This window comes from Brassica napus, unplaced genomic scaffold (genome assembly GCF_020379485.1).
Source record: "Brassica napus cultivar Da-Ae unplaced genomic scaffold, Da-Ae ScsIHWf_1061;HRSCAF=1500, whole genome shotgun sequence".
Lineage (NCBI taxonomy): Eukaryota > Viridiplantae > Streptophyta > Magnoliopsida > Brassicales > Brassicaceae > Brassica > Brassica napus.
This window is the reverse complement of record NW_026014489.1, coordinates 19185-33924: the sequence shown is the minus strand read 5'-3', so window position 1 is coordinate 33924 and position 14740 is coordinate 19185. Positions and strand designations below refer to the sequence as shown.

Below are 14740 nucleotides of genomic sequence, written 5' to 3'. Positions count from 1 at the left end.
TTAAACTCTTCCATATTCTGAAATATGAAAGGTTCTCCTTATCGGAAGTTTTCCATTTCTTGGAAGGGAGCTCTGTTCCAGGGACCGAACTAAGGGTTCCTTCTAGCGGGGACCTGGAGTGTTTCCTTATCGGGGACCCGAGGGTCTGGGTCCTGCCTGGAGCCTGGAGGAATTGATACCAGAGTATTTTCCCCCAACAGTTTCCTTTTTTAGTTTCTCGGGGAGCTGGCCATGGTCCTTCTTTGGTTGCCGAATCTTCGAAGAGGAAGAGAGACGCTTCGCCTGGTAAGAGGATGGGGAAAGTTAAGAGGGACATTCCCGTATATTCTGCTGTCATCAAGGGATCGGCCTCCAGTCTCTCTTTGGTGAATCCCAAAGGGGGTGCACCCTCTTTGCCTTCGATCTCGTCCCCGAGCATCGCCGTCTCGACTGCTCCCGTTGTCGATAATTCTGTCTCTGTCATTCATCCTGCCTCTGTTGAAACGATGGACGTTCGCGAGCTAACGCCGGTGGGCAATTCTTCTCACCTTGATGTTCCGGCGTCGTCTCTGCCGGCGGCTTCTTCTTGTCTCGATGTCCTGGCTGGTGGGGACTCAGGTGCTATTGAACAGGCTGCATCCGGTATTTCCAAGAAGAGGAAAGAAGGAGGGACGTTTACCTTTAACGATCCTGATGCTTCTTCGGTGACACCTGAAGATTGTGCGTGGTTTCTTCGTAGCTTCCATTTGTCCTCTAGCTTTTTGCCGTCTCTAGAAGGCTTGGCTTTTTCCCGGGAATATGTTGAGTGGGCTTCGTACGAGGCTCATGTATTTCCTTTTGTTTTCTTCTTCCCTTGTTTCTTTGTTTGTTTCTTATCGCGAGTTTTCTTTCGTAGTTGATAATTTGGGGGAATCATCTGATGGGGCTGTATGAGCGGAAATGCATGAGTTTTTCTGATGATCTCGATTTGGAGAGCCATCTCTTGGCTGAAGAGAAGGAGAAATTGTCTTGTGCTTCTTCGTCTTTGAAGGCTTCAGAAGAGAGTTTTGCGATGCTTGAAGTTGAGAATTGGGAGCTGAGAGTCGAGATCGAGCGACTCAAAGGGGATGCTGTCGAGCGGGATTGTCGTTAGAAGGAGTTGTTGTCTCCGAAGTCAGCTCTGGAGATGGAGGTGACGCGTGTTGGGTCAAAATCGGTCACGACGGAATCAATGTCTGAAAGTCTGTAAAAATCGGCATGAACATTTTTTCGAAAAATAAATCTTAGAAAAAGATTTATTTTTACGAAGAATCTTGCGGAGAAAACACATTCACGAAAAATCGGAGAAAGACGCGAACAAGGTTGCCGCGTAGCAACCAGCACAAAAGCTGGTCGCTACGTAGCGACCGAGCTCTCACCAAAGCTCGGTCGCTATGTTTGAACTTGAAGTAAACTTCGTTCTGGGGTCGAAAACGGTTACGACGAAGTTAACGTCCAAATCCCCGAAGAAGAAAAACGTAGAAACCTTCTTCGACAAAAACTTTTTCGAAATAGATTCTTCTTTACGAAAAGCTTTGCGGAAGAAACACGAGTCATCGGACAAGAGCTCGAAGAGGGTCGCTACGCAACAACCGAACACATGTTCCGCATATCAAGCTCGCTTCCTAAAGAGAGAAAAAAAACTAGAGACATGAACGTTGTCTTAAAACCGATTCTTTTCTAGCAATTTTCTAGGAACCGACATATTCCAAGTCGTCAAAATGGAAACAAACCAAATCACAGTCCAAGCGTCATCTTTAAATCGTCCAGGATTATTGATCATTCCAAACCTTAGAAGAAGAAACGTACACAACCCTTCAAAGTATCGGTTCAACTGTTTTCTTTCATAAAAATAAAGGGGGAGTAGGTACGTATACTATACTCGTATACTCCCAAACTTCAAAAACTTTTGCAAATCAAGAAAATGATTTTTTCAAAGCAAATCGTCTCAAATAGGCAAACGACAATCTAAAATTCGTCTAAACGCTAGCAACATATCCAGACGATCATGAACATAATCTCAAAGACTATACATCATTTCTTGTCACAATCATGCGTACAGAAAACATATACCAATATCAAACTGAAACTCGACGATTAGCCAAAGTATTGAAGCCCTTTCCAGTTTTAGAAAGCCAGTTTCGTATAAAAATTTCTACGAGAAATCTTCAATCACCAGAGCATTTCTTTCAGTTTCCATTGTACCAAGTGAGTCACGGAAAAGCATCGAAAACATTTGTGACGAAGAAGACTCGAGAATAGATGTAGCATCGTGCACAAAGAGACGCTTTCCTCCCGATGGTGGCTAGATCCACATCTGGTTGACCAATTCGTTCCAGAAACGAATGTATCATGAGAATCCTTTCATAAAACCTATGAAAAACGTTCTGCGACTAGATCGTAATGAAATAAACTTCGGCAACACTCCATGAGTCACTCCGAGCAACTTTCACCTAGGATCAAAATTACAGCAGAAACGTTTCTCGTGAAACCCACAGAAACAACGCTACTTTAACATATGTTTACATATCACCGATCTACAACCTTCGTAAAACCGGTCCCCGTTACTTACACGAAAAATCCTTCGTACAATCAGACCAAGTCTTACGAAGAAACTTTCTAAAGTTAACATAACAGGCTTTATGAAGAACCATGCGGCTCGCTGGCTTCTGCTTTTCTTTTCCCTCGGTCACATCCGAGAAGGCAGTCGTCCCGCCACTGACTCCACACTGGTTATGTAACAAACCTCTTGGGCTTCGTCTTCCTTAGGCAAAAAAGATTTGATTTTCATAAGACTATAGGTCACATTATACGAAATATTCGTCGTATAACTGGAACCTAGAGCGGAGAATCGTTTTCTACAACTATCGGCCATATTAGCATGGATAACCCCGACAAACTTGGCCTATCATTCTCGACAAGCGCTCTTTGGCCCTCGGTAAATTACGCCTTCCACTAAAGGTCCAAACCAATATTTGCCATCCCCTTTAAGGACGATCATAAACTAACATGACCTTAAATGTTTAAGTACCATGGTCTAATCCTTGACCTACAACATCCTTGGCTATCTGAGTGAAAACATCCCTCACACCAAGCCAAACTATTTGAGAAACCATAGCTCCATCACTTAACGGCTAAACGACAATCTACGATTTGTCTAAAAACGTCGTGTACCTATTAAGAGAATAATTATCGTATAGCCTAGAGTCGAAAGTCATATGATAAATTCTTTGTAACGAAACTCAGTTCTAACAACCAAATGGTTAAAGGAAGATCTAAAGTTTTCGAAAATTGACCGAGTTCAATACGCTCCACAATTCACTTTAAGCCCGCAACGTTTTACCCATAATAAGCGGCATGTAAGGAAAAATTCGTAACAAAGCTTCTAGAGCTATACGAAACATCCTCAAAAATGCACGAAATAGATCTTTGAAAGCCAACACTTCACAAAGCACTATGAAGGAAAACGCTTCTTCCCATGGAAAAATTTACGCGACACCTCAGTCCTAATTCCTCGATCACAAATCAAATTATTAGCATCCAAACAGGAACAACAATTTTGGCTGATAGCATCCGTAGTAAAAAAAGAATGTTTCTCAAACGCAGGGCTAAGACTAAACCCTTGCAACATCGCAAAACATCTTCAAGCCCGCGAACATTTTAAGCACGAAACGCGGCATACGAAAGAATAACAAATCTTCAGCCTCGCGAGACGTCGCAGACGCCTGAAGATTTGTTCTTCGACGAAATTTCCTTCCTCGATAAAAACACTTTCTTGGAAGACCAGACAGTCATACGCACTAACATCTTCTCAAAACATATCCTTCGCAAAGACTTGAAACGGTATTTTTTACCATTAAGTTTGTTGCTGATCACAACGAACTCTTAACGTCCTAAACAGACTTAGCAATCTCATGGAGATGACTCTCGTACATCCAACACAAGGATAATAGCGCTATAAAAGAAACCCAAAATTTTTGGTCAGCACTTCCAGGAGGCTTACAAATTGTCCTTGGAGAGATGCTCGGTTCCAACCATACAAGTCATATAAGCCGAGAACCTATCGCGGACTTTAAATCGGTATGAAATCAAGATGAAACTGAAACGGGATACGTAAGTCGAATTAATCATCGCACCCTCTAAAACCATGAGTAAACCTAGGTCTTGCCCTAAACCCAGCGCACTGGTCTCTAACATCTCTAGGTATAGTATCAAAAACCTTGATACGAGATCCCAAAATTTGTCTCTTTGCCAATATTCGAGCGTCTTCAGAAATCCCGCATGTTTACACACTGCGGAAAACTTTCGAAACAGATCACGGATATAGTAGTTCACACAGAGTTAGATTACGAGATGACAACTTGTAGTCTTCCTTCTACACCCATATAAAATGCCATCAGCAACAACACGCCTGATTACCTCTACATAAAAACCAGACCGTAAAGGTCTCGCTGGAAAACAAGTCATACGAACCTTAACTCCAAGACGAACTACGAAAGGCTTGATCTTTTCAACAAGGGTACGTAGGCAGCCGTCATAAGGCGCAGCTCCCATCCTATCACGTTCTACTTTTAGAAGGGCTAGAAGACCACTTACCACGGACCTTTTCGACCATTAATTCCGCCTAACTCACCTAACTTGCAAAGCCACTCGCTAAAACCTCACGCTAGAAGCTCATGGTTCTAACGAGCTGGGGGGCTAACTGTTGGGGTCAAAATCGGCCACGACGGAATCAATGTCTGAAAGTCCATAAAAATCGGCATGAACGTTTTTAAGAAAAATAAATCTTAGAAAAAGATTTATTTTTACGAAGAATCTTACGGAGAAAACACATTCACGAAAAATCGGAGAAAGACGCGAACAAGGTTGCCGCGTAGTGACTGAGCTCTCACCAACGTAGCGACCGAGCACGCACACGGCTCGGTCGCTACGTTTGAACTTGAAGTAAATTTCGTTCTGGGGTCGAAAACGGTTACGACGAAGTTAACGTCTAAATCCCCGAAGAAGAAAAACGTAGAAAACTTCTTCGACAAACACTTTTTTGAAATAGATTCTTCTTTATGAAAAGCTTTGCGGAAGAAACGCGAGTCATCGGACAAGAGCTCGAGGAGGGTCGCTACGCAGCAACCGAACACATGTTCCGCTTGGTCGCTACGTAGCAACCGAGCTCGAGCAGGAGCTCGCTACGTAGCGACCGAGCTCTTCCGAAACATCGATACGACATTAGTCCATGCATTCTCGTCTACCCTTCGATGCTATCTCCCGAAGACCGTAGCGGATAAATACGAGATTTTGAAGATAATTACGAAGATCGGAAAAAATGGAATATCTCCATTTTTATGCTATGGCGGCTTAAGGGCAGAAGGGGAAAAGCGTAAACCGACCTTGGAGCCAGTATATAAGAGTCCTAGGCCAGAGGCATGAGGGGAGGACTTTTTCACAAAAAACTTAACACTTAGAGCAATTAGGCAACTTTTTGTTTTTGTTATTTCGAGCTGCGACTCAACTAGGCTTTGCAGCCTTAGGTTGTTAGAACTAGGAATCTCGCCGACAGCTCTCATAGCCGAGGCTTCTACCTTGTTGTAACGCTCATACGCGAATTCGGAATAAAACTCCTTTTGCTCTCTTTTACGATTTTTTATTTCTTTTCGTCTTTACTTGCGTGTTCTGATTGCTTGGCGTGTGGTTTAACAGATATCCGGGACCTCTGGGAAATTAGGGTTTTCCTAACTTTCCTATTTAAACGGAAATTGACAGTGCGAATTTCGGTTCCCACAACGCGTCTGAACAAATCCCGTACGAAGTCGATAGAGTCGGAAAGGCGTCGCGTTGAGTCGGTCATGGCTGCTCGCTTCGGTGATTTTGTGGAGAAGGTGAGGAAGTACTTGTCCGATCGAGATGTCGTTCGCCGTCAGGTTTTGGCCGAGACTCAGCTCTCGAGCATTGTCAGCTCTCTTAAGTTGTTCATTGCAGAGGGAATTCCTATTCCCGCGGAGAAGCTGTCTGAGAATGAGGAGGCCTTATTGGTGCAGTCGGCTGCCTTGGATCAGATGGATGTGCATGACTTGGAGCTGAGCGATCTTCCGTCTTTTACTTTTGATGGGGACTTGACTATCGATTGAACTTTGTTGCCTTTTTCTCCTGAAAATTAGCATATGTAAGACTTAAAAAGAAAATTCTATAGGAGTTTCTTGTCTTTGATTGCTTTCGGATTGTTTGGATTTTCCGTGTCTTTGGTTGTATGACTTGATTGAAGGAACGCATGATTATTCTATGCCTTGAGTCGTCATACTTGTGATTATGTTGGGTCGTCGTTTCTTCTTGACCATTGCTGATTCTTTGTCTTTTATTAACGCATGTTAAATGTTCAGAGTTCAAGGAGTAAGAAGTTTCTTATCTTTGCTATTGGCCGCATCCTTTTCTTCTTTGGGGACGTGTTCCTGCGGCCTTCTTCGCATGATGTGGTTTTGTTTCTATTTTGCGAGTGATGTATGGTTTTCTTCCTTTTCGATAGTTGGTCCGTGCGAGTCTGTTCTCGGCTTTTCTTCTTTCTAGAAAGAGGGTGAGACTTTTCCCGACTTACCCCCTATAAGGTAGGACCGAGATAAGTGCGTGAGCAAGCTCGACGCAGCTTATCCGATCGCCGACCTTTGCGAGTTTGGCCTCGGCTTCGCTGTCGGGACAGGGTTTTTAGGCCCTTCGCCGAGAGCGTTTCTTCTTTAGACGGAGGGCGGGACTTGGCCCGGCTTACCCCCTATAAGGTAGGACCGAGATAAGTGCGTGAGTAAGCTTGACGCGCCTTATCCGATCGCCAACCTGTGCGAGTCTGGCCTCGGCTCCGCTGTCGGGTCGGGGTTTTGAGGTCCTTCGCCGAGAGCGTTTCTTCTTTAGGCGGAGGGCGGGGTTTAGCCTGGCTTACCCGCTATAAGGTAGGACCGAGATAAGTGCGTGAGCAAGCTCGACGCGGCTTATCCGATCGCCGACCTGTGCGAGTCTGGTCTCGGCTTCGCCGTCGGGTTGGGGTTTTTAGGCCTTTAGCAAAGAAAGTTTCTTCTTTAGGCAGAAGGCGGGACTTGGCCCGGCTTACCACCTATAAGGTAGGACCGAGATAAATGTGTGAGCAAGCTAGACGAGGCTTATCCGATTGCTGACTTGTGCAAGTCTGGCCTCGACTTTGCTGTCGGGTCGGGGTTTTTAGACAATTCGCCGATAGCGTTTCTTCTTTAGACGGATGGCGGGACTTGGCCCGGCTTACCCCCTATAAGGTAGGACCGAGATAAGTGCGTGAGCAAGCTCGACACGGTTTATCCGATCGCGTACCTGTGCGAGTCTGGCCTCGGGTTCGCTGTCAGGTCGGGGTTTTTAGGCCCTTCGCCAAGAGCATTTCTTCTTTAGGTGGTATTGTGGCTGCACCCTTTTCGTGGGTTTACGTACCCCGGGGGATAAAGCCGTACGAAGTTCATGCGGATTTTTTTTTTTGAGCTCGGGGGATAAGCGTTTTCGTTTGTGATGCTTATTCCGCGAGCTCGGGTCGAGCTTATTTTCGCGTATTTTTAGCTGGCGGTGTTCGGAGTTTCTTTCATCGAGTCTTTCTTGGGCGGTGGTGATGGTCCTTCGGTTCTTGGCGTCTGATAGGTGTTTTCTTCTTTCTCTGTTGGGGTTTTTATTTCGCTTTGGGGGTCGCCGACTCATTTTCCGATTGTGACGTGTTTGATTTCGGCTCCTTTTTCGGATGCTTTCTTGCGTCGTCGGAGTTTCTTCTTTACGTTCTTGTCATGATCATCTGGTCATCCTCTTGGTTCCCTGGTCTTCCGTTTCGTTACGAAGCAGGCAATAGATGCGCTTTGGCTCCCTTTAAATGTGCATATTCCATCTTTCAGCGGGATCTTGACGCACTGGTGGTAAGTTGATGGTATTGCCTTCGTGGAGTGGATCCAGGGGATTCCGAAGATCGCGTTGTAAATGGTTGGTGTATCGATTATCGTGAATTTCACCATTTTGCCCGTGTTCCCCACATACACCGAAAGCTTGACGATTCCTTCTGATACAGTGGTGTCTCCTGCGAAGCTGATCAGGGGGTTTCTTTCGGGTTTTATGCTGCTTTCATCTATTTCCATCTTTATCAGTGTTTTCCTGAAGATTACGTCGACGGAGCTTCCGGTGTCTACTAGAATTCGAGATACTTCGCAGTCGGTGATGGTTAGTGTGATTACCAGTGGGTCGTTGTGCGAGGCGTCTAATCCCGTGGTATCCTGGTTATTGAAGATGACCAGGAGATGCTTGCTTCGGCTGTTGGTGGTATTGTTCTTAGCTGCTACTGGTCCTTCGGCAATTGCGGCTACTCTCGGTGGTTGAGGGGTCCCTCTCATTATTATGTTGACTCGTTTTCTTGGCGGAGGGGGGAGGTTGTCTTCTCTTCATTCCTCTGGTCGCTCCCTTTTCAGAGATTTTATCTCCGTGCGCTCATTTTTTATTTCACGCTCCGTATGGGGTGGTTCTCTCTTTGGTGACGTCCTTCGGTAATTATCCCTTCGGTTTTGGTTCCGTTGTTGTCTGATGGTTTGATTTCACCCCTCTAGTATTTCCTGAGTAAGTATTCCTGCAAATGTCTGCACTCCATTGTTGAGTGTCTGTTTCTTTTGTGGAACTCGCAATACCTCGTTGGGTCGTCTTCTCGGGACCACTTGTTCCAAGGTTGCCTTGGAAGAGGTGGTCGTTGTGCGTCGCTGACATGGAAATTATGTGCCTTTCGGTTCCCTTCTTCCCTCTTTCGTTCGCTTTCCGATCGATGTTGCGACTCGCGGCATTCTTCTTTCGCCTTGTCTTTTATTACGGTTGTTTTGGTGGCTGCGTGTTTTTTTGCCATGGCCTCCTTATTTTTCTCAAGCTCGATGAACAGGTTGGATCGGTGCAGTGCGTCTTCAAGCGTCTGAGTTTTGTTTGTCTTGACGTCTTCGCGCAACTTTGATTCATACCATAAAGCGTTGATCAGCGCCGTGATAGCTATTTTATCTGGTACTTTCACGCGGGATACTATCGTTTTAAATCTTCCAATGAAGCTCCTGAGGGATTCGGTTCGTTCTTGGGAGAGGGTATAGAGATCTGCTTCCGACACCCCGTTCTCGATGTCTATCGAGTAGTCTTTGAGGAAGGCCGTAGATAGTTCCTGGTAGCTGTCGATTAAGCCCGATTCAAGTCTTGAAAACCAGCTGAGGGCATGTCCGCTGAGGTTCTCTACGAAGAGCTGGCAATATCCGGCGTCTTTTTCATCCGGGGCGAAGTTGGTTCGTCCCATAACTATGGTGAACGCGATCATGTATTGGCGGGGATCTGAGTTTCCGTCGTAGATCGGGAATTGTGGGAACCGAAATTTGCACTGTCGATTTCCGTTTAAATTAGGAAACTAGGAAACCCCTAATTTCCCAGAGGTCCCGGAGATCTGTTAATACCACACGCTAAGCAATCAGAACACGAGAAATCAACGACAAAGTACAAAAATCGTAAAAAGAGAGCAAAAAAGATCTTATTCCGAATCCGTGTTTGAGCGTTACAATAAGGTATAAGCCTGGGACCGAGAGCTGTCGGCGAGATTCCTAGTTCTAGCAACCCTAAGACGGCTTAACCTAATTGAGTCGCAGCTCGAAATAACAAAAACGGAAATATGCCTAAATCGCTCTAAGTGCTAAGTTTGCTCCGAAAAAGTTTCTTCCCATGCCTCTCGCCTAGGACTACTTATATACTGGCTCCTAGGTCGGTTTACGCTTTTCCTCTTCTGCCCTTAAGCCGTCATAGCATAAAAATGGAGATATTCCATTTTTCCCGATCTTCGTAATTATCTTCAAAATTTGGTATTTATCCGCGGAAACTTGACATTTATCTTTCCTTGCGAACCAAGCGTAAACCGTCATGCGGCTTACGGGCTGTTGGTTAAGAAATCGTAAGTTGGGCCTCGAGTCATGTCTTAGGTCCCTTTGGGTCGTCTTCTGACTCGAAGCGTTTATTACGGCTTCTTTCGATAAAGAACGAACTTTCCGCGGTTTTTACTGTAAAGTTTGATCAATGACTTAGAATGGCGGGAAACATGAAATGAGTTCGCTACGGTTTTCGGGAGAAAGCATCGAAGGGTAGACGAGAAGGCATGGACTAATGTCTATCGACGTTTCGGAAGAGCTCGATCGCTACGTAGTGACCGAGCGGAACGGACGATCGGTCACTACGTAGCGACCAAGCGGGACGAACGCTCGGTCCCTAAGTAGCGACCGAGCTTGGCTCGAGCTCGGTCGCTACGTAGCGACCGAGCGGGACAGACGCACGGTCGCTACGTAGCGACCGAGCGGGACAGACGCACGGTCGCTACGTAGCGACCGAGCTTGGCTTGAGCTCGGTCGCTACGTAACGACCGAGCGGAACGGACGCTCGGTCGCTACGTAACAACCGGACAGCGTGCATGTGTGGTAGTTGCGTAATGACCGAGCTTGGTTCGTCCGTGTTCTGATCGTCATACTCGGACCTATCCGTAGCTGGTCTGCGTTATGTTTGATCTAAATTGAATTCCAACGAAGCTTTATCTCGGGAACATACGTTGCAACGTTTTCTTGACCGAGCATGATTTGTTGCGGAAAGACATACTTGTATTCTGCAGGGATTTGGACGTTAACTTGGTCGTAACCGTTTTCGACCCCAACAACGGACTTTCAGACATTGATTCCGTCGTGACCGATTTTGACCCCAACAGGAATTTTATTTTTCCTACGTGCTTTATCGGTTAATTGTAGATTATGGCGGTGAACGGGGAGTATTGAGTTTCTTTCAGCATGCGGTCTATTTCTGGGGCCGCGCTTGCGTCCTGATGTACGCAGGAGTTTATGTCCTCCAGGGTCGCTTGTAATTCCTTTATCGCTTTGTCTCGGTCTGCATCCTTCGGATTATTTTGGTCTTGATCAGGGGGCGGCACCGTCTATTTCTGTGCTGGTGTTTCTGAGTCTCTGAAGAGGTTTTTTTGAATCTGGGCCGCGAGTTTCGCGGGTATGCGCCTGGTGTGTCGCTGGTTTGTTTGCTCTTCTTCTTGTTCTTGAGCGATGTCTGAGTCATGGTCGTTGGTTCTTGCTCTTGCGCGGGTGAGGTCGTTGTTAGGGGATTTTTGTGTACAAATGATTCGTGCTCAGCACTACGGAATGATAGGAAGAAGGAGACTGGTCGTCGTGGTACTTTCTCCTGCTTCGGTCGTGGATAAGCCAGGAGATCCTGCTCTGAGGGTAGTGCCATACGGGTATGGGCTGGTATACTCGTCAGTGCCTTAGTAGCAGTAAGAAAGGTCGGTTGTTAGGCAGGAACCGCCTGTCTGTAGTGAAGATCGCAGGGTCTTCTGGGTCTGCAATTGATGGTCCCGACTCCAGGGTCGGTCCATGGGTGCCTCCTGATCTGTAGTTGAGGGTTCCGGTTACTAAGGTTGGTCCTTGAGGAACCGAGGAAGACGTTTGAGATTTATAGCTTCATCCTTCAGGGGGGATTGCCTACGTACCCTTCAGTGAGGGATCAAGCCGTTCGTAGTTCATGCATGTGGAGGCACAGAGCCTAGATGGAGGCGCGTAGCCTAATGGAGGCACGTGGCCTAGGGAGCACGGGGCTCTAGCGGGCACATGGCCTAATGGGCACGTAGCCTTAGGAGCACGTAGATCTGTAGGTTGGAGGAGTCATCTGTTCTAGGGAGCACATAGCCCGAACAGATGGTAAACCTGTCGATATGCTGCAGTGAGCATGGAGCGTCGATGTGCTTCAGTGAACATGGATAGACCCTGCTGATGAGCTGGATATCGTGACATCAGCCAGTCAGTAGAGTTGTAAACGTGCTGCAGGGAGCATATATCTCCCCCTGGTCGATAGTAACCGGCAGGATCAGCCTCTCCTAGGCTTGTCCGAGAAGAAGGTCTTCTATGTGTAGAATCTTGCCTTGGCGGCTGTAGAATTCGTGAGGTCTGGTTATGGACGTCTCTCCCCCTCCTTCTTTAGTTTTAGAATCCTATATTTATAAAAGAGGTCGTGCCTCCCTTCTTAGGATTTGGAAATATTTATTATATCCTTAGATAATCGAATATTTCCATTTTCTTAAGGGAGGTCGTATGTATTGGAATACTTCCTCTTTCTCTTAGATTTAGGGAGAATCCTTCTTGCCCAAGCTGGTTACCTGATAAATGGAAGATTTCCATTTATCTTAAGGCAGGAGAAATCACTTGGCCTGGAAGACGGAGGAAGGTCCCAGACTCGGAGACAAGGACCCGGGACCCAGAGGCAGGAACCTGGAAGACGGAAGCTAGAGTAATCTCTTCATGGAATATTTTTCCCCAACAATTTGTCCCTTATTTTCTGGCTTCATGTTTGAAGGCAGGAAATAACATGACTTTCTTCATAGGACTTTATAAGTTTCACCGTAGTATCACGCTGCCTTGTCGGTCGTTCTCAGATGCACTTGCGCTCGGTGTAAAAGGATTTGCAGCTTGGTTGGAGATGTATGACCTTTGATTCGAATGACTTGTAAGATTTTCTTCTTCTGCTTTATGAAGATGAGACATTGCCCCCATGGTGGGGATATGCCGGAGTTGGCCGAAAGTTTGATGGAGAAGCCTGAACATCGGCATAAAGGGTGATGCTTCTGATCATACCCCAGGTGCTTGTGCGGCTTCTGTAGCTATACTCGGCCTCAGCTCAGGCAGGGCTATCTGGTTCCACGAATCGTGTGGAGGAGTGTATGGGTCAGTACCCAGGAATTCTGAGAGGGAGAATCTTGGCGAGGCTAAGGATCAGGAGGACGAAGAGATTGAATAAGACCCGAAGGCCGAAACTGTGGATCCTCACGCTTGATTATACTGGCCTTGCTTGTGCCTCTCGAGCTTGTAAAGGCTGTAATGGACTTTCAGGAGGGTCTTCGTGCCGGTTTCCTTGCTGCGTTTAGCATACTTGATGCTCCTTTGGTGTTGATGTTGTAGCTGTAGGTTCTTGCCTCGTCTCTGGATTGTACCTTGACTTTTGGCCGAGGGGACATTCAGCATGTTCATCTTGGTGCCTGGAGATAACCTAGTTGATTCTTGGTACCGGAGTAGATCTCCTGGACAGGTTGTTTGCGCGAGCAGTAGTTTCCTTGCCAAATAAAGAAGGTGGAAACATTGGTTGAACTCTCCCATTGACCCTTGGCCACTCTCAACTATGTAGTATTGCAATCTGCCCCTCGGAGGTAAGCCACCATCAATGTTGGGATGACCTTGCATCGTGCTTTCATGGAACCCAGAGGATCCTAGGCATGCTCTCCCAAAATCTGGAGGTTTAGAGATATATCTTTCTGAAACCCATAGGTTCGAGGATGTGTTCGGAGGTTGTATAGACTTTCATCCAGGAACCCGGAGGCTGGATGGACTTTAGTCAGGGAACCCATTGCTTGCATGGACCTTAGTCCAGGAACCCTTAGGTTATAAGGATTTTTTTCCGGGAACCTGATGGTTGTGTGGACCTTCAAGGGGACCTTCCCGTATATCTTTTCAACTTGAAGTCGTCTTCGTCGGGTAGACTCTCGTTGATTGCTAGGTAGGCTTTTTTGGAGCAGTGTCATTTTTTGCGCCGCCCAGCTATCCTTTGGGAAGTCTTAAAGACGGAACAAGATGTGTTAGACTCGTGAACCTGGAGTATAGGGATGCTTCACATTCCACCTTCAGTAGATAGGTTACTCGTGAATTTTTCCGAATAGATAGCTGGTCTCTCTTAGGGACCCGGGTATTTAATGGCAGGATCCTGGGATCCTACGGAACCGTTGTACTACTTCAGAATCCGGAGATGTTGTTGGGACCTGAAGGTCGTTTCTGGAGCCCAGAGGCTGCCCTAGACCCGGAGATCGCCTTTAGAACCCGAAGGTTGAGTGAGGACCCAGAAGTCGATGGGGAACTGGAGGTTCCTCTAGACCATGAGGTCGTATTTAGGACCCTTGGGTCGTTTAGGGAACCCGTAGGTCGATTGGGAACCTGGAGGTCGTTTAGGGACCCGGAGGTCGATTGGGAACCCGGAGGTTCCTCTAGATCCTGAGGTCGTATTTAGGACCCTGAGGTTGTTTAGGGACCCGGAGGTCGATTGGGAACCCGGAGGTTCCTCTAGACCCTGAGGTCATATTTAGGACCATGAGGTCGTTTTGAACCTGGAGGTTGCTTCTTGACTCGAAGGTCGTTTGGGAACCCGGAGGTTCCTTCAGACCCTGAGGTCGTTGTTGGGCCCGGGGGTTATAAAGAACCTGGAGGTTTACCTTTTCCAGGTCCTGAAGGAATTTTTTCAGGACCCGGTGACTGCATGGGGACCCGAAAGTTCTTAATAACCCGGGGTATTTGATTTGTATTTTAAGGGACTGTATTCTGCCATCCTAGGTGAGGCCACTACCGGTACCTGTTGGGATTTCGCATTCTACCGCTCGGAAGCTGGTCACTATCGAGTTCCCGTGCTGCATGCTGCTCTATGCAGAAAGCCACTATCAGACTTAGGGGTGCTGGTTATAGATTCGGAAACCCAAGTGCCAGGCTTTTTCTGCTTTCCACGTCAGGAGAAGCAGGAATTTATGTATTGCTCCCTGCACGTGGCAGTACTTATGCAATATGCAAACTCCCTGAATTAACCCGGAGGTGTCACAGTACTCTTGCTTATGGGGCCCTGATATGGCTCTAGGCATAAATCGGGGTTATAGGTAGTTTTGACAAGCATACTCAGGTTGATC

The 14740-nt window shown here is 46.7% G+C and overlaps 1 protein-coding gene across 1 annotated transcript; it reads right to left on the bottom strand.

Moving 5' to 3' along the window:
• Positions 1 to 8572: 8572 nt before the first annotated feature.
• On the bottom strand, positions 8573 to 9313 carry LOC125595428. The gene has a single exon (XM_048771219.1). The coding sequence runs from the start codon at positions 9311 to 9313 to the stop codon at positions 8573 to 8575; it is 741 nt and encodes a 246-aa protein (XP_048627176.1).
• Positions 9314 to 14740: the final 5427 nt, after the last annotated feature.